Below are 18,778 nucleotides of genomic sequence, written 5' to 3'. Positions count from 1 at the left end.
CTTAGCCGGATTTCAATAAAAGTTCTTTGCTCGATGCATCAAATTAATATACTATAATTCCTATGCAGTCTCAAGATTTAATCTGGGCCGTTAAACTTTCTTAAGAGTAGAGCATGTGGATTGAAGACAAATTGATTGCCATTGGATAGCGGCAATTCCTTTGTTTCAGTACTGGTGCCAGTTCCTTTTCAGATTCAGAGAAAATTTCTGTTATACTGCACCACCCTAAACACTAGACTATTGAACAATGCAACATCAAAGAACTAGAACTCAGTTTAATACACTGTCTAATATCTCTTAAGCACTTTCGTTAAATTCTAAATTCATCAAATAACTGAGATTCATTTCACAGTTGTAGTCTCCCTTGTATTTTACCTTTTGCCTTGGTTCTAACTTAATGAGCGGTGCAATAGAAAGGAAATCAGGCAAGACATCAATTAATACTAAAGAAAAACATTTAATTACAAATCAGACAATTTACATTTTATGAACAAAATCTGACATAGAATTGCACTAACTTTAGGGAATGAGTATACTCAACTAAAATTTCTAATTCTCCCATAATATGTTAAAACATTATTTCAAATAAGAAATTCTATCAAAGGTCAATTTTCCATTTTTACACAACAACTAAAGGTCATTCATTTATCAATAACAGGGTTATCTCAATGAACTTCCACACAATTCCTCCATCCAAAACTTAGTTCCTCTACTTCCTTTAGCATAATCTCTAAAGTCCTTTCATTAATCGAAACATTATAAACCTAAAGTCCTTTTTACAATTACAGGTTGTTCCTCTCAATACAATTATACGTTACCAAAGGCTGGGGAATTATTCGACCTTCACATACATCTTGACAGAACTTCGTTTCCTTGATCCTTCTCTTAACTGATTTCATCTGCACTATTCAACTGATGGACTCTGACTAGACACATCTCCTCCAAAAGGTAAATCTGGCTTGCTGCTCTCAGGTTGACTGTCTCGGCATGGCGTATCGATCTCCGTGATGATCGGGAACTCCGCTCTGCTGGGCTACTCGTTGACCGACGAACTTGCTATAGACACTTCTGCATGCTCTAAGAACCTCTATCTCGATGACCGCCTCCAATTCAGGGGGAAGAGAAAAAAGGCCCTGAACTAGCGCCCTACACTTTTTAATCATGCGCCCGATGTTTTCTCCCTACTTCATCCTGCTCTTTCCCTTTTTCCCACGACACCTTACTTTTCCCAGCACCTAGCACCACACTCTCCCCTAGCCTGCTTTACGGAGGGAACCCACGTGCGCGTCTTACTTGGTGCACGTGTTTAGTTTCAGCCCATCAATATCAAATCCGATTCTCTTTCTCCTGGCAGTACACAAGTATTTGCACAAAATCCACATAGTTTAAACTTTAGAAAATTTACAATAATTATTTACAACATGATGCATAGACAAGTTTTTACTTAAATTACTCATGTTGCTTATAAATTACAATTAGCTTTATTTCTTCTGATATACCAATATTGGCCCCGGGAATGTTATTGCATGTTAAATCTGAATGAAACATAAATGGATTTAATTTCAGTTTCATTCAGAATTTAACACCCTGTGTGTTCATGGGGCCAGTTTGCCTGCTTGTGGGATTAAAAACCCCAGATAAACTGGTGGAAAAATCCCTGCTGTCCACACCCAAGACCAGCTAACTTGGCTATGGCTGAGGAAGATCCTTGAGCTCCTTAAATTGCTGACAGGAATCAAACCTAGGACTCTCCTTCCCCAGGTATATGGTTGTGAAGTGCAAAGCCACTAGGCTAACTGTGTGGACCCAAAAAAATATAGATTACAGTAAAACCATATCTATCCCATACATTAAAGGGTTATCAGAAAAAATTCATAGAATTCTGCTCCATTATAATCTTAATGCCACCTTTAAAATTAAAAAAACATATTCAACTCCTTTAAGGATCCCCCCCCCAGTGGCACAACCTGGAGTTTATTGCATATGTAACTTACCTTATATTGGAGAAACTGGACCTACAACCCCTATCCGTACAAAAAAAAAAAAAAAAAAAAAAAAAATTGTTTTATTTTAACACAGTAGTTGTTTCCATAATTTTCATAATGTGTAATAATAATGAAGGAAAGGAAGGAGTAGTGATAGCATTCAACACCAAACATGGAAATAAATTTCTTGATTGGAAGACAGTTTTCAAGTAGTTATGTGAGCAAACTTCAAAATGGGGACATGGAGAATGAGACTTATTTCTGTCTGTGGTCCCAGAGAAGGTTCTTTCAAGGAAGAAGTGGTGGAATTTTTTGAGTCATTAGAACAGGCAGCTCACTTAAGGAATATGGAAAAAATGTTCCTTGTTGAAGATCTCAACAGCAGAGTAGGAAATGAATCACACCTGGCATATTGGAACATTTTGGGAAAATTTGAAGAACAGGGCAAGGCTAATAATGATGGTAAGTATTTACTAGACTTCTGATCAAGACACGAAATAGTCATTACTAACACCATGTTTCAACATTAACATGCGCACAAATGCACATAGAGAGAGAGGACACAAGAAATAAGCCTCATTGACCATATCATTGTTGATAGTGATATCTTCATGCACGTTCAGGATAGAGGAGTGTACAGAGGATTTGAAATTGGGAGTGACCATTAATTAGTATACTGATCAGGAAAAAAATGGATATCACATTGAAAAGAACAGTATGTAAGGAAGTTTTAAAAAAGAATTAAAGTTTTTACGAGTAAATTGTAGATTTGACTATACAAACATTACTGAGGAAAAAATGAAACAAATTGAAAACAAGCACCAAACCTTGGAGTCTCAGTGGCAAACTCTGAAGAATACATTGAATGATTCAGCTAGGGAGGTATGTGGTGAAGTTGTCTGCAAGGATAGAAAAATAAGAACACCATGGTGAACACAAAAAAGTTAAAGAAGCAGTCCTGGAAATAAAGCAAACCAAAAGTTACAAATGAAGAAACCAACACTTTGCTTTCTTCATTTGTATACAAGTACACTTGTATACTAGTATACAAGTCAGCAGATGCCCTAAAGGAACATAGAGAAAAATGTAAGAGTTAAGCTGTGTGTAAAAGTAGGTAAACAAAAGTCATGGGAAGACTGGTAAGAATATAGAAAATAAATTTTTATTTAATGTCTAAACATTTCATTGAGCTACTTTTTTTTTACAAAAAAATTAAGTAAAGATATTTGAATAGTGCTTGACTTTTTCATCTTGTCATGCAATTTGCGATAGCTGGTGATTGCTTTATCAAGATTTTGGCGGATTTCAAAGCTTCGTTCCATATCAGCATCAGCAGCAAACAAAATTTCCTTAGCATGCTCAAGTTCTTTTGTAGTTAGCTTCTTAGTCATAACATTCTCTTCTTGTTCACACTCCTTATCTTCTTCATATGCACACTGTTATTCTAGTTGAAGGAAATCATTCTTGCATAACTGTTCCGAATGGGAATTGAGCAAGTTTCTCACATCTTCATTATCCAGTTTGTTAAATCAAAATTCTTTTCCAATTGTGCTGATTTCTTCAGTAATTTTAGATCTTGGATTTTGCACACAATAAATGAATGTAGGCTTGAGTTTAAAGTCTCCTTCTGCATTGCTTCCTAATAAAAGTGTAAGATGATCTTTAGGTACTTTGTATCCTGGTTGAGATGCTACCAGTTTTAGCTACCAAAGTTTTATTCTTACGTTATACAATCCAGCTCGATTTTTAAAACAGTCAAACCATCCTTAACTCGCAGTAAAGTTTTCACAATCTTCTTGAAATTTAGTCTCTTTCAATGAGGTAAAAATAGTGAGAGCTTTTGTCTGAATATTCCTTGTTCTAAGAGGTATTCTTTTTTGGTTATAATCCTCAATCCAGAATTATAGAAGACACTCCATCTAGATCATTAAATGTCTTCTATTTCAAGTGATCTGCATGCGTAAAGAAGCAGTAGCAACTTTTCCTTGTTCTTTGTATTCTTTGCTCTTATTTAATATAGTCCAAACTGTAGACTTGCTGTATGCCAAGTCTTGCACATTCATTGTATTACTAGTGGCACTTTCATGTCTTTTAATGACTTCCAGCTTTTCTGCTCACTGCAGATTGGTGACAAAAAATTTCGCATAACATAAAAACATAGCATTAACTGATTAATCACTCGCTTAAAGCCGGAAATAGTATCATTTCACTCTATTGCACACATCAAAGTCACGTTAAGCGAGGTTTCCTGTACTTGCATAAATCTTACCAGGAACACTCAGTAGGGAAATACCTCTGTAATTCTCACATTGTTTTATTTCCCTTTTTATGTATGGGTACTATGAGAGTCTACTCCAATCATCTGGAATTCGTTCCTCTGTCTAGGCCTACTGAACTATGCAGTGCAACCTCTGCAAGACTTTTATACCTCTATACTTCAGCATTTCTGGTCAAATATCATCTACCCCCTGCTGCATTTTCACATTTCGGGCTTTTGATGGCTCTTTCCTTCAAGTATGAATGTGTATTCCTGATTGCATGCCTGTTCAGTGTTTTTTACCACTGTACTGTCACTGCTTGTTTCATTCAACAGTTTTCATGTCACCTTTATCATCACTAATTCCTTTTACAGGCCTTTCCTCCATTTCTGAGCTTTTTTTCAAAAACCTCCAGAATATTTTGCCACCTTCCTGATATTTATTTTCTATGTTCCTGTCAAAGTCTTCCCATGACTTTTGTTTAGCTAGTTTTATAGTGTTTAGCTTTCTTATATTTGTCTCTGTTTTCTCTAAGAGCACATGCTGACTTATTGGACAGGAACTTTTGATATACTCTCTTCTTTTCCTTCACTGTCTCTTACTTCCTGTGTCCACCATGGAGTACTGATTTTTCTATCCTTGCAGATCTCTCTCCACATAACACTCCGACTGATTCAGTCAATGTTTTCTTAAGAGCTTGCCACTGAATCTCCAAGGTTTGTACCTGCTCTCAAACACTTTTATTTTTTCTAGAATAATGTTTGTGTATTTTAGTGTACACATGACAGCTACTCAACTTTTATTCGCTTTAAAACTTTCTTACAGGTTCTTCTTTTCGGTATGAAATTCAGTTTTATCCTGCTCAAGACTAAATGGTGATCACTTCCAATTTCAAATCCTCTGTACACTGTAGTGTCTTGCACCAGTGAGGAAACACTATCAATAATAACATACTCAGAACTTTTATTGTTAAAAGACCATAAGATTTAATGATTACAAACACAAAGAACCAACAAGTTTCACTAGCCACTGTCTAGCATTTTCAAGGCTGTACTGGTGTGAAACCAAATGCATCAAGTTACATGAAAACATATACTTTAGTAACTGCTAGGCCATTACATTTAATGTAGCTGTTTAGAGGTGAAGCAATCTTGAGCAAAAGAGAAATCCTAGTTTTTTTGGAAGCTAAGGATGCAATGGTTATGATATGTTTATGCCAGGGGAGACCTGATGTAAAGGTAATTCCAGTAATAATGGGATAAAATGGTTCTTTTTTTGTGAGAAATAAGACAGAAATGGATTTTGCTAGCATTGAAATTGACAAGGTTCTCTGAGCTCCATTGGAGGATGGCTTGGAGATCAGAATTGAGGACAGTGGTGGTTGATGTTTTGTAGGTTGAGGTGTAGAGTAAGGTTTATCAAATGAGAGGGAGGAGTGCAATGTGCTGTCATCTGCAAAACTGTGTATTGGGTTGGAGGTCAACTGAAGTAGATCATTGATATATATCAGGAAGAGGGTTGTTGAGAGAACAGAACCTTGTGGAACTTTGGCATTAGTTGAATGGTGAGAGGATAAGGAATCATCCACCATCACACATGGTGTGCATCCAGACAGAAAGCTGGCAATCCTGAGACAGACCAAATGATGGGACTTTGTTTAGTAAGCCTTTGTACCAGACCTAGTCAAACACCTTGGAGATATCAAGTGCAACTACTTGAGATTGCCATACTTCTCCATGGCATTTGTCCAGAGAGGGTGACATATGTGAGCAGATATCCTATTAATTGGCAGCGATGGAATCCATACTGGTGGCCATTCATTAGCTGGGTACCTTGAAGGTAGTGTAGGAGTTGGAAATTGATAATTTTTCCATTACTTTAGACAGGACTGAGGTAAGCGAGATTCCAAACCTCCATCGCATTTGTTCAGAGATGGGTGATATATGAAAGTAGATCTCCTGTGGTTGCTTAATAGCTGGGTACCTTCGAGGTAGTTTAGGAGTTGAGAATTAATTGTTTCCTCCATCACTTTAGATAGAACTGAGGTGAGTGAGATAGGGTGGTAGTTAGATGGCAGCAATTTGTCACCGTTCTTAGGAATGGGTTGAATATAGGCAAATTTCCAGGCTTTGGGATAGATACCAGTGGAGTAAGAGATTATATACAGGCAGCATAGGATAGGAATCAGTTCTAGTGCACAGACATTCAGGACAATTGGAGGTATGCCACAGGACCAGGAGGCTTTTGTGTCTAATTTAGACAATAGGTTTCTGATATCTTTCTGGAAGAAAGATATAGGGAGCATTATATGTTGGGCAGTTGGAATGAGTGGGGGGCATTTGCCATTGTCGGTTATGCATGCATTGGAGGCAAAGTGTGAAGCCAGGAGATTAGCTTTTTCTGTGGGTGATAATGCAATAGAGCCATCTGGGTATAATAGGGGTGGGAATAGTGTTGGGCAAAAGTTACAACCAATTCTTTTGGCAAGAGACCAAAAGGCATTGCTGCAAATTTGTCAGGCTGCAAGTTTCCTGCTTTTTGCCCATTCTAATTCTGTTTTGGAAGTGTTGATAGTTTTCTTGCACCTGTTTCGGACTTCAGTATAAGCATTGAAGGAGGATGGGAGTTCTTGATTTGAGCCAGTTGTGGTATGCCTGATTTTTCATTTGTATAGCCTTGGCACATCTTTTGGAGAACCAGAGTTTAGTTAGGGGGTGGCAGTTCAGAGAAGTGTGGGAAACATATGTTTCCATGCCAGTGAGGATTACTTAGGTGATAAGTTCAGTGCAGTTAAACGATTGCAAATGTAAACTTAGCTATTAATTAATTTAAAATTAAAGTGCAGGTATCCCTTGATATGTGGTTAATTAATCCTCGATGGACACTGCATATATCAAAACCTCATTATTCAATGTTAAGAATTAATGGGAATAATTATAATGAAACCTTTAAAAAATAAATGATGTTTAAAAATTTAAACATCATTTATTTTTTAAGGTGACAAGTATTTATATATTTTATTTATACATATTTGTTACATAAAAACTTATCTAAATATTAATTTTTTATAAAACAAGTTATCTAACGTAAATTGAACAGTGGTAGCTTTTTTTCTCCTCCATGATTTTGCAATAACAATCAATTTGTTTATCTAAACCGGGACTAATATTCATGCTTCTCTCTACATTTGGATCTATCTCTAGTATAAGTTCTTTTGCCTTCTCAATTGTCCTGAACAATTCAAGTTCTTTGATAATGATTTCTTTACATCTTCCATTTCTTCAGTTTCCTTTTCTTCTTCCTCTTTGTGTGCCTGTTGATGTTCGATTCCAAGAAAATCTTCGTTACTTAGGTCTTTCGAATGTGATTCCAATAATTCCCAAATATTTTCTGAATCGACATTCTCAAAGCCAAGCGCACTTCCAACCAAAACAATATTATTGATAACTTCGTTGAAGGGATTAATAGAACTACCAAAAATATTTGCAGATTCAGGCAAAAGATTCTTCCAGACTGCTCTCATTCAGTTGGCTGTCACTTCTTTCCAAGACTCGTGAATATTTATAACTGCTTGTTTAATATCGTATTTTTTCCAGAATTCCTCTAGAGTGATTGGATCGTCTCCAGTTGTAGTAGCTCGGATTGCCTGGTCGAAAGTTCTTCTAATATAAGCCTTGATGTAGAAATGACTCCCTGGTCCATAGGCTGTATCAAAGATGTCGTATTCAGTGGTAAAAATACAACCTGCACATTACTATTTAAATCGTTAAGTGAGGTGGGATGTCCAGGGGCATTATCCAATACTAAAAGAGCTTTGAAATCTAAATTATTTTCATTGCAGTATTTTTCAATTGTAGGACAAAAATGTGAAGTGAACCATTCTTCAAACAACTGTTTGAAGAATGGTTCAAATGCCATGCCTTTTTATTTGATTCCCATATTACTGGAAGGGATTGTTTGTTACAGCCTTCAAAAGAGCCATTGGGTTCATTGTTTGATAAATTAGCATTGGCTTGAAATCACCTTCGGCATTACCTCCAAGTAAAAGTGTTAAGTGATCTTTGGATGCTTTATAACCAGGTGTGGTTCGTTCTTTTCTTGATAAAAATGTTTTTTGGCATTTTCTTCCAAAACAGGCCAGTTTCGTCTACATTGAAGATTTGACGATCGTCATACCCATTTTCTGTGATTATTTTCTTTAATTCAGCTGGATATCTAGCTGTAACATCTTTATCAGCACTTGTTGCTTCGCTGTTAATTTTACATTTTTCATTCCGGATCAAGATTTGAAATTTTCTAACCAGCCTTTGCTTGCAGAAAATGTTGCAGTCACATCTTGATATTTGTTTTCTTTAAGTGTAGGAAAAAAAGGCTTAAAGCCTTGAGCCTAAGATTATTGCTGTCGATGGGAATATGCTTCTGATTACAATCTTCTAGCCAAAGAAATAGTAAATCTTTCATTTTGATCATTAATGGGCTTCTATTCCTAGTGCACTGCATATCCAAAGATGTAGATGCTACTTTGCCTTGTTCGTGGTACTCAGTCACTTTATTTAAAATGGCTCGTATAGTTGATTCACCAAAGCCTAGAGCTCTTCCGATATTTACTTTGCTTTCGCCATTAGCAAACCTTTTAATAATGTCAATTTTAGCATCCAAAGTAATAAGTTTTCATTTATTACTCTTTTTCGAGGCCATGGTTACGAAGGGTAATGATTTACATAATTTGAAAATTACGTAATATGCGGATAGGCTGTAAACGTACACTGTAATACATACACATATACGTCTGTACGCGTGACGCTCTGCTGATAAATTGAAGCACTGAGACTGAGGCCGAGAGTGAATTATTAACGTTGAAGCACGACCGGTTTCATTGACCAAGTCTAACGCTTGGCTTATTTTTTTTGGGCTGCACTAATCAAATTTGATACCGCATATATCAAGTTTATGGTCACAATAATTTTTTGTGCACTAATCAAAACCGCATTAATCAAGGGATACCTGTATTTGTGAAATTTAAATAATCTTTGAACTTTCTACTAATACTTTTTTAACCAGGTGCTGCATATGCTCGTGCTGAATCAAACATTAGAAATTTGGTGAAAACATGTAAACTTCCTTTTCTTCCTACACCAATGGGTAAAGGTGTAATTCCTGATGATGATCCTTTATGTGTGTCCTCTGCTCGTTCAAGGTCAGTTCTTGTGAGATTGATATCTGACTGCATTTATGAATTCATTAATTTCTTAAAGCATACATATAAAATATTGTTTAATGATGTTTCTGATGCCAGGAATTTTAAAATAAAAATCAGAAAATTACTAAAGATAACCATATAAAATAAAGGATAGTGTTTCTTAAAATATAAGGAAAAAACTATATTTCTTTGAATTAAATATGAGCAACAAATTGAAAATTTGTTTTTTCAGTGAAAGTGAAATTTTAATACAAATTTAAAATTGTCATATTCCTGAAGTTTAGGAATCAAAATTGCATACTGGCATAATTGCATTTCACATGTTTAGCTTGGTTAGCCAAGTGGATGTCATCTCTGCTTTCTGACCAAGCTGTGGATTAGTGCTATACTAGGACTTCAATATTGGTGCAAGTTTTTAGTTAATGGATAATTTTCATTGCCTGATTTGAAACCACCACCCTGCTAATTATTTTGGAGGCTTGAAGCAGATTGAAAAAGTATATATGTTTGCTATCTAATTCAGGGTTTCCTAATTTCTAACCCATAGTCCCACATGCTGCTAACAAAGAAACTTGTATATAGGTGCAATAGATTGTGGGCGAAATTTACATTGTGTATGTGTTTGTTTATATATATATATATATATAAACTTGCATGTGCAACTTTTTAGTGTCTCCCACTTACAAAAGCTATTAACCTTCAGTACATTGGTACTATGGGTGGGTTAAGGATTAGATAATCCACTTTCCCTACTCTAGAACCAAGAATTTTTTTTTTCAGGCTACTTCATACCTATAATAAGCAAGGTGATGATCTCGCACAATATGATAAAATCATCTACATCCACTTGTACAAAAATACTTGCCATTGTGGAATTCAAGCCAATAGCATTTTGATTGGAGAGCAGGTATGTTATGCACATGGTAATGAGGTTGGCAAATAAACCTTCTGTTTATACATAGCATCAGTTGTATCTTTAATTCAGAACCAGAAAAATCAGCAAATGCACTTCCTGAGCAGAGCACTGTTCCATACAAAAATGTCTTGATGGAAATGGAGTATTCACCATGTTCATTACTGGGAGCACACAACTCAGGTTGAAAGGAGTCCAAATTTGAATGTAGAAATTCGATCTTGAGTGACATTTAAATTATACTTGATGGGATTGTTTTTCATTAAAAGAGAGAGATGGAGAGATAAGCATTATAAACTGTGAAGGAGTTATGCAAACAAATCCTGTGGATGCAGGATTCGCATCTGCAGTCTTTGCTGTAAATAAGCAGTTCATTTTTTCGATTGAACTAGATTTCAGAGTATTATCACTTTAAGGTTATCTTTGGTGTTTCACCTTTATTCATCATACTTAATTTATATATAAGAAAAAAACTCTGCTTTCATGTTATCTAGATGTTAGTAATATTAAAAAAGTAAAAAAAAAAAAGAAGTCCCAGTCAGTTCTCCAAACTGACTTAATGTCTATACTTCATTCTCTTGGTGCATCCTCTCAAAAAGTAGCCATCTCGATACTGAATGAATAAGAATGGACTGGTAAGTTGAGGCTTAGTTAACCAAATTGTAGTCTGTATTGACTTAAAACAAAATGATGGGCCATGTAAATGTCATCATCTAAGGAATTATCCAGTTAAACAAGTCCCAAGCAATTTTCATCATTTAACCAGAGCAAATGGTGAAAGGTTATGTATTCTGAAACAAACTCATTTTCAGCTGATAGGCACCATCGGCTTAAAAATTATCAGGGTAAAAGAACTGGAAAAGGCAGAATAATTAGAAGTGCCTTATCACTGAAATAAGACTAATTACATGTACATAAAAGGAAGTGAAATAAACTTTTATTTTATTTTCAAACCAGTTATTTGAACCTGAAATTTACATGACACCATCAGTGTCATGAAAGGTATTAGAACAATCTTCTTCTTCCTTTTCCCCCTCTTTTTACCTTGCGGTGTTGAGGATTTTCTATTCATTTAACTGCAACCGTACACAAGGATAAGATAGTTAGCCCTACCTCTTGGTCTATGTCTGTAGATGCATTGAGTCTCAAAATCGGTTTGCCTACTTGCGAGATGAAAACCTCAAATAAACTGGGGAGGAAAAACCCTGCAGTCCATGCTCAAGACCAGCTAACTTAGCTATGTCTGAGAAAGATCCTAAGTTCCTCATGTCAGTGACAAGAATTGAACCTAGGACACTCCTTTTCCAGACATATGGTTGCGAAGCGCATAGCCACTCGGCTAACCGTGCGGACAGTGTGAGCCATGTGATGGCATAAAGGGAAAAATGTGATATATATAAACTTGTAATTGATGTGTGTATGTATTTTAAAAAAAATTATTGATGGCTGGTAAGAATGAGGCTTTTTTGGATTTTTGATAAGGACAAGCATTCCTTACAGTTCAGATTAGGATGACGAAGCAAGACTTAATCACTTACTCCACTCATGTTGTTCAAGTTAGCAAGTTCTACACTAGAAGATTCCTTGGTCAGTGTCAATTTCATGTTTTGATAAACCAGATTTCTTATTAATGATGGATTGGTGTTCTTGTCATCATTTTGTCAAGACGTCATCTTCTGGTCATCAGAAATATATGGACCAAGGACTTTGTACTGTTTCAGGGTTGTTAGGAGGGGGTTTATAAAAATCAAAAACATAACAAAAACAAGCAAGAACTTCTTGGTAGATCTTGTAGATTGGAACATATAGTATGAGACTGATGTAGTAATTTTATTATTCCAATTTTTTGGAAGGATGGTGGGTAGATTGCTGTTGTATGTAGCAACCAGGTAGTTAGTTCACCTGAAGGATAGTGGGAGAGCAATATATATATATAGGAATGTCATTTTATTGTCTTATTCTATTTCCATGTTAAACTTTATCTAAGGTTATAGATTTATTTAATTTTTGCTAGAAAGGCTGGTAATCTATATATTCTATGTTGTAATACCATTATGTAAGGAAGTTAGTTTGGCAAGTGCAAAACAAGTGATCACTAGGATGTGGACTTTAACTATAGTAGTAGCATAAATTGGACAGAGGAAAGAGCATCCATTAATAAGGCAGATGAATTTATGGAAATCTTGAGGGACAAATATCTGGAGCAGCATATTGTGGAAGTAACATGAGGATCAAGAGTTTTGGATTTGGTCATAGCATTAGAAGATCTGATTATTACTGGGATATCATACTTGCCCCAAATGGCGAGAATGACCATGTAGGATGATCATTAGAGAATGAATAGAAATGCCATAGTAACAAGGAGGTAGGAATTTATGCAACATTCTAAGGCTGGTGAGTATAAAGGGTTGATGCATTTGAAGGAATAGAAGTCAGTAGTGCTGATTACTGTGTTCAGATCTGGTCAGTAGGATTTGGAAGGGATGAAGTAACTGTAGAGATGATGCATGATCAGATATCATGTTGGAGGTTTAATGGAATATTTTCAGTACTGGGAAAGGATTAAAGCTAATTTTAATGCTTCCAATATTTTGTCTCAGTCACTGAGACATTTTCAGGGATAACAAATAACTATTGTTATAACACACTCAAATACTATCCAGTACTAAGTGAAACATGTGGGTGACTCTAAAGTCCTATCTAGTTGTGCCCTCTATGGGTATTTGTAGATTGCCTAGGATGTAATGTGGGATCTCTGATAATTAATGTCTCCCAAATTTTCGGAAGTTTTATGCAGCTGTATTTATTTAGATTTGGTTTATTTCTGAGTGCCGCTGCAGATGCTAAAAACAACCTTTCTTTCAACCTACAGGATCGCCTTGATCTTGTGGGTCGTTATCCAAAACATGGTCTGCAAGGCCAGATTGACCATAGTCGTGATTGCAGATGTATGATCGGTGGTGTTCTAAACGGATGATTGCTGATTTGCCTGTCTGTCTGAAGTAAGCCAGCTTGCAGGAACAGGGTACTCTATATACTCCAGGCACTGAACATATATAGAGTAATGTGCTCTCAAAGAATAATCTCCATTTTTTTCTCCGAAATAACACTACCTACATACTGCTGGAACACGATCCGACAAAACCTCAAATTAAGAAAACTAAAAAAGTTACTTGAAAAAGGATCCTCCTGGCTGCCAGACATTACAAAAAAAACCCAAAGCCGCTCTTTTCCTTGCCATAGTTCTGGTTATTTTTCTTGGAAGAACAAAATCTACAAATAGATAGAGGGAACGGCTATGTTTTCCCCTCTTATTCCCCTCTTGCCAATTTCTACATGGAAAATTTTGAAAAATGAGCCATAGACTCATTCCCTCTCAAACCTTCTATCTTGTTAAGATATGAATGTGTCTCTGTGTTTGGCCTCATTGCCCAAACACATTAGACTCCTTCTTCAGTCACCTCAATAGCCTACATCCAAGAATCCAGTTTAGGATTGAAAAGGAAAATTACAATAGTTTACCCTTACCTTAGTAACATGCCTTCCTAATGGTAACCTTTCCTTCTCTGTATATAGAAAACCTACTTACACAGGCAGATACATTCACAAACTCACCTGCCACCAAACCCCTCTCAACAATATGGCATTATTAAAACTTTAACCAATAGAGCCAATGAGCTTCAGTGGAACCTCCCTTTCAACCGAACTCAACCACATACACAACACCTTCCTTTCCAATGGCTACAGCGATTACAGAATTTAAAAAATAATCAGTTCCTCCCCTATTCCCCAGCCATCTCTTCAGAAGGAGTACAGAAATGCCATCACCATACCCTACATCCATGACGCATCAGAAAAAATAACCAGGTCCTTAAAAAAATACAACCACATAGCTTTTAAGCCCCACCGTAAACTTGCTACCCTTATCTGTTCCACCAAAGATCAGCTCCCTCCTCTCTCATTGCTGGAGTATATAGAGTACCCTGTTCCTGCAAGCTGTCTTACTTCGGACAGACAGTCAGGTCAGCAACCATCCATTTAGAACATAAATCATACATCTGCAATCACGATTATGGTCAATTTGGCCTTGCAGACCATGTTTGGATACAACCCACAGCATCTCCTGGAGAAAAACCACCATGCTCCACCATAGTAAATTCAAAAAAGAAAGACTGTTTTTAGAATCTGCAGCTGCACGCAGAAATCAACTGAATCTAAATAAATATGGTTGCATAAAATTTCCCAAAATTTGGGGAACATTAATTATCAGAGATCCCACGTTACATCCAAGGCCACCTGCAAACACCCATAGAGGGCACACCACCCAGATAGGACTTTAGTCAGCCACATGTTTCACTTAGTATTGTATTGCATTTGAGTGTGTTGTAACAAAGGTTATTTGTAATCCCTGAAGATGTTTCAGTGACTGAGACAAAATATTAAAAGCATTAAAATTAGCTTTAATCCTTTCCCAGTACTGAAAATATTCCATTAAACCTCCAATGTGATGTCCTCACACACTTAAGCCTCAGTACATGGATTCATGATCAGATAACAAATGATTTTGGGACTGCTGAACATTAGTTTATAAGGATAAACTTACAGCATATAATCTGCTGAGTTTGGCAAAAAGGAGATGAAGAGGTGATGTGATTTGAACATTTAAGTTGTTAATAGTATTTATTGCATTGACATTTGGCAGATTTTTCATATGGTAAAACAAAGGGAAGGAACAAGGACAAGAGCTTATCCTTGCAAATAGTGAATAAGAGGAATTAACAATGCATATAAAGTATATTAATTAAAGGTAACTTTAATAAATAACTTCTATATTTCGGCAACGTCACGTTGCCATCTTCAGGAACATAGAGATATGGTATGTGCACGCAGGCACTAATAAAAGCAAATGAGGAAGAAAGCAAGAAACTAATATTGTTCCTAAAGTCCTAATGGTGCCCTCTGGTGGGCTAATTTGGTTGACTTGGCAGTTGGGCTGAAGTTCTCAAAATGTAAGTCTCCCAAATTTGAGGTAGTTTCATGCACCCAAATTTGTTGAGGTTAGGAACGTTTTTTAGAGCTGCTGAAGATTCCCTGAATAATCTTTCGTATTTAAACTTGCTGCGGTGTATTATTTTTGTTTTCTTCCAATGAATTCTATGGTGGTATCTAACGCATGGTCTGCCAACCCAGAGCGGCTGTACTGGTGAAACCGGATGTAGTCTTTGTGTTCTGAAATCCTGATATTTGTTGTTCTGCCTGTTTGGCCAAAGTAGGACAATTTGCAGCTGCAAGGGACCTGGTATACACCATGCAGGTCAAGGGGAAGTGGTTGGTAGAGCGGATAAGGGATGCCAACTTTTTATATGGTCTGTAACAAGAAGTAAGGTCATATTTTCTGAGGATATTGGTTATTTTTTCAGAGATGCCCTGGATGTAGGGGATGGTGATAGATTTGGTGTAATCTTTATTGTGGAGGGGGGGGGGAATTGTGGTTTACTGGTTTGAGTATTTTTTGGATTTTTTTTTGGGGGGGGCTATAGCCATTGGCTAAGAAAGTGTTGTGGATGTGGTTTAGTTCAGTAGTTAGGGGCCTTGTTATCTGAGCAGATTAATTTTGCCCTGTTATATGGTGTTTTTATAACCCCATATTGTTGTGAGGGTGGGTGGTGGGATTGCTGGTGAATGTATCTGCCAGTATGGGTGGGTTTTCTGTAAACAGAGAAAACCAAAGATCCATCAAGCTGGCGGGTGATTAAAGTGTCTAGGAAGGGGAGGGTGTTGTTTTCCTCTTTTTCTAAGGTGAACTGGACTCTGGGAGTGTTGGTTGTTTAAGTGTGTTAGGAAGGAGTAGAGTGAGTCTGGGCCATGTGGCCAAATAGCGAACACATCATCCACGTAACGAAGCCAAATAGTAGGTTTTTGTGGGGCGGAGTTTAAGGCTTTCACTTCAAAGGTCTCCATAAAGAAATTGGCCAAGGGTGGGGAAAGTGGTGAACCCGTGGCTGTCCCCTCTATCTGTTTGTAGAACTTACCTTGCCAAACGAAATAGCCTGAGTTCATTGTGAACTGAAATAGGACTGAGATATCGGGAGGAAACTTGGCTTGGATGAGCTCTAGGATTTCTTTGAGTGGGACATTAGTGAATAGGGAGGAGACGTCAAAACTGACCATTATGTCAGTGTGTTGGAGTGAGAGGTTTTCTATACTGGCTTTAAAGTGGCCTGAGTTTTTTTATGTGTGATGGTGTGTTGCCAGTATAGTGTGCGAGCGTTTTGGCTAATTTATGTGTGGGGGAATCAATGCCATCCACTATGGGACGTAATAGCACATTTTGTTTATGTATTTTTGGGAGTCCATATAATCGGGAAAGTTAGGGGGGGGGGTTAGAGTTATAAGATTTTAGTTTGTTAGTGACCTCCACAGGCCAAGAAGTGACTTTCTTAAGGAGTCTGTGGAGAGAGCTGGTAGGATTATATTCAATAGGGAGGTAAGTAGTACGGTCTAGTACTAAAGCATTAAGCTTACCTTTGTAGTCCTTTTGATTTAGCACCACAGTAGCGTTTCCCTTATCTACTTTGGTGATTACTATTTTTTTGTTATTCTTCATTTCTTGTAGGGCTGCATATTCGTCTTTGGATAAGTTGGTTTTTGGAGGTTTGAGGTGAGTTTTCTTTATGGAGACCTTTGAAGAGAAAGCCTTAAACTCCGCCCCACAAAAACCCACTATTTGGCTTCGTTACGTGGATGATATGTTTGCTATTTGGCCACATGGCCCAGGCTCACTCTACTCCTTCCTAACACACTTAAACAACCAACACCCCCCCAGAGTCCAGTTCACCTTAGAAAAAGAGGAAAACAACACCCTCCCCTTCCTAGACACTTTAATCACCTGCCAGCTTGATGAATCTTTGGTTTTCTCTGTTTACAGAAAACCCACCCATACTGGCAGATACATTCACCAGCAATTCCCCCCCCCTCACAACAATATGGGGTTATAAAAACACTATATAACAGGGCAAAATTAATCTGCTCAGATGACAAGGCCCTAACTACTGAACTAAACCACATCCACAACACTTTCTTAGCCAATGGCTATAGCCCCCCCCCCCCCAAAAAAATCCAAAAAATACTCAAACCAGTAAACTACAATTCCTCCCCCCCCCTCCACAATAAAGATTACACCAATCTATCACCATACCCTACATCCAGGGCACCTCTGAAAAAATAACCAATATCCTCAGAAAATATGACCTTACTTCTTGTTACAGACCATATAAAAAGTTGGCATCCCTTATCCACTCTACCAAAGACCAACCACTTCCCCTTGACCTACATGGTGTATACCAGGTCCCTTGCAGCTGCAAATTGTCCTACTTTGGCCAAACAGGCAGAACAACAAATATCATGATTTCAGAACACAAAGACTACATCCGGTTTCACCAGATGTAGTTTAACGCATGGTTAACGCATGGTCTGCCAGCCCAGAGCGGGCTGGCAGACCATGCGTTAGATACCCACCATAGAATTCGTTGGAAGAAAACAAAAATAATACACCGCAGCAAGTTTAAATACGAAAGATTATTCAGGGAATCTTCAGCAGCTCTAAAAAACGTTCCTAACCTCAACAGATTTGGGTGCATGAAACTACCCCAAATTTGGGAGACTTACATTTTGAGAACTTCAGCCCAACTGCCAAGTCAACCAAATTAGCCCACCAGAGGGCACCATTAGGACTTTAGGAACAATATTAGTTTCTTGCTTTCTTCCTCATTTGCTTTTGTTAGTGCCTGCGTGCACATACCATATCTTTATGTTCCTGAAGATGGCAACGTGACGTTGCCGAAATATAGAAGTTATTTATTAAAGTTACCTTTAATTAATATACTTTATATGCGTTGTTAATTCCGTAAACTAATTACCAGTTATGTATGACCAACGTATAAGCCTTGTGAATAAGAGGATATGAAGTAAGTTTTTTGCATGAAGAATGGTATGAGCTTGGAATGAATTGCTAGAGGATAGTGAGAGGAGACAGTGAATGAGTTTAAAGGAGTATAGTACAGTAATCATCCAATTATCCATATATAACAGGAGAGCAGTTAGCTGGTTGGATAACTCAAGGTACAAATGCATGATACCCTACCAAAAGTCAGTCGACACTATTTCAAGAGTCAGTTAATTGAAGATTTGTTCATTTGAGGATCAAATAATTTAGAGACCACTATAGTACAGCAGACTGAGTTGTCTAAGGCAGTCCTTCCATGATTATTCTTGTGACTCCATGGGGATCTGGAATAATAATTTCTTTATAGTAGCCTTCTTTTAATGCACATATTTCTTAGGAGTTTTTTTACAAGTTGTATTAATATTCAGTGCACATAATCCCAACTATTAACAAACATAAAGCTGCTAAATATACAAA

At 37.1% G+C, this 18,778-nt stretch overlaps 1 protein-coding gene across 1 annotated transcript in view; it reads left to right on the top strand.

The window, feature by feature from the left end:
- The window catches only part of Hacl (2-hydroxyacyl-CoA lyase), a 270,179-nt gene that overhangs the window by 103,097 nt on the left and 148,304 nt on the right, over positions 1-18,778 (top strand). Inside the window, exon 8 of the mRNA XM_090403161.1 lies at positions 9,305-9,440. Coding sequence (XP_090259287.1) covers positions 9,305-9,440 — 136 coding nt within the window. The remainder of the gene's footprint in view (positions 1-9,304; positions 9,441-18,778) is intronic.

The sequence above is a fragment of the Typopeltis vanoorti genome, chromosome 13, assembly GCF_054136105.1.
Source record: "Typopeltis vanoorti isolate ZY-2024b chromosome 13, IOZ_Tvanoo_1.0, whole genome shotgun sequence".
Lineage (NCBI taxonomy): Eukaryota > Metazoa > Arthropoda > Arachnida > Uropygi > Thelyphonidae > Typopeltis > Typopeltis vanoorti.
Note: the sequence above shows the minus strand (reverse complement) of the source record. Positions and strands in the feature narration are given on the sequence as shown.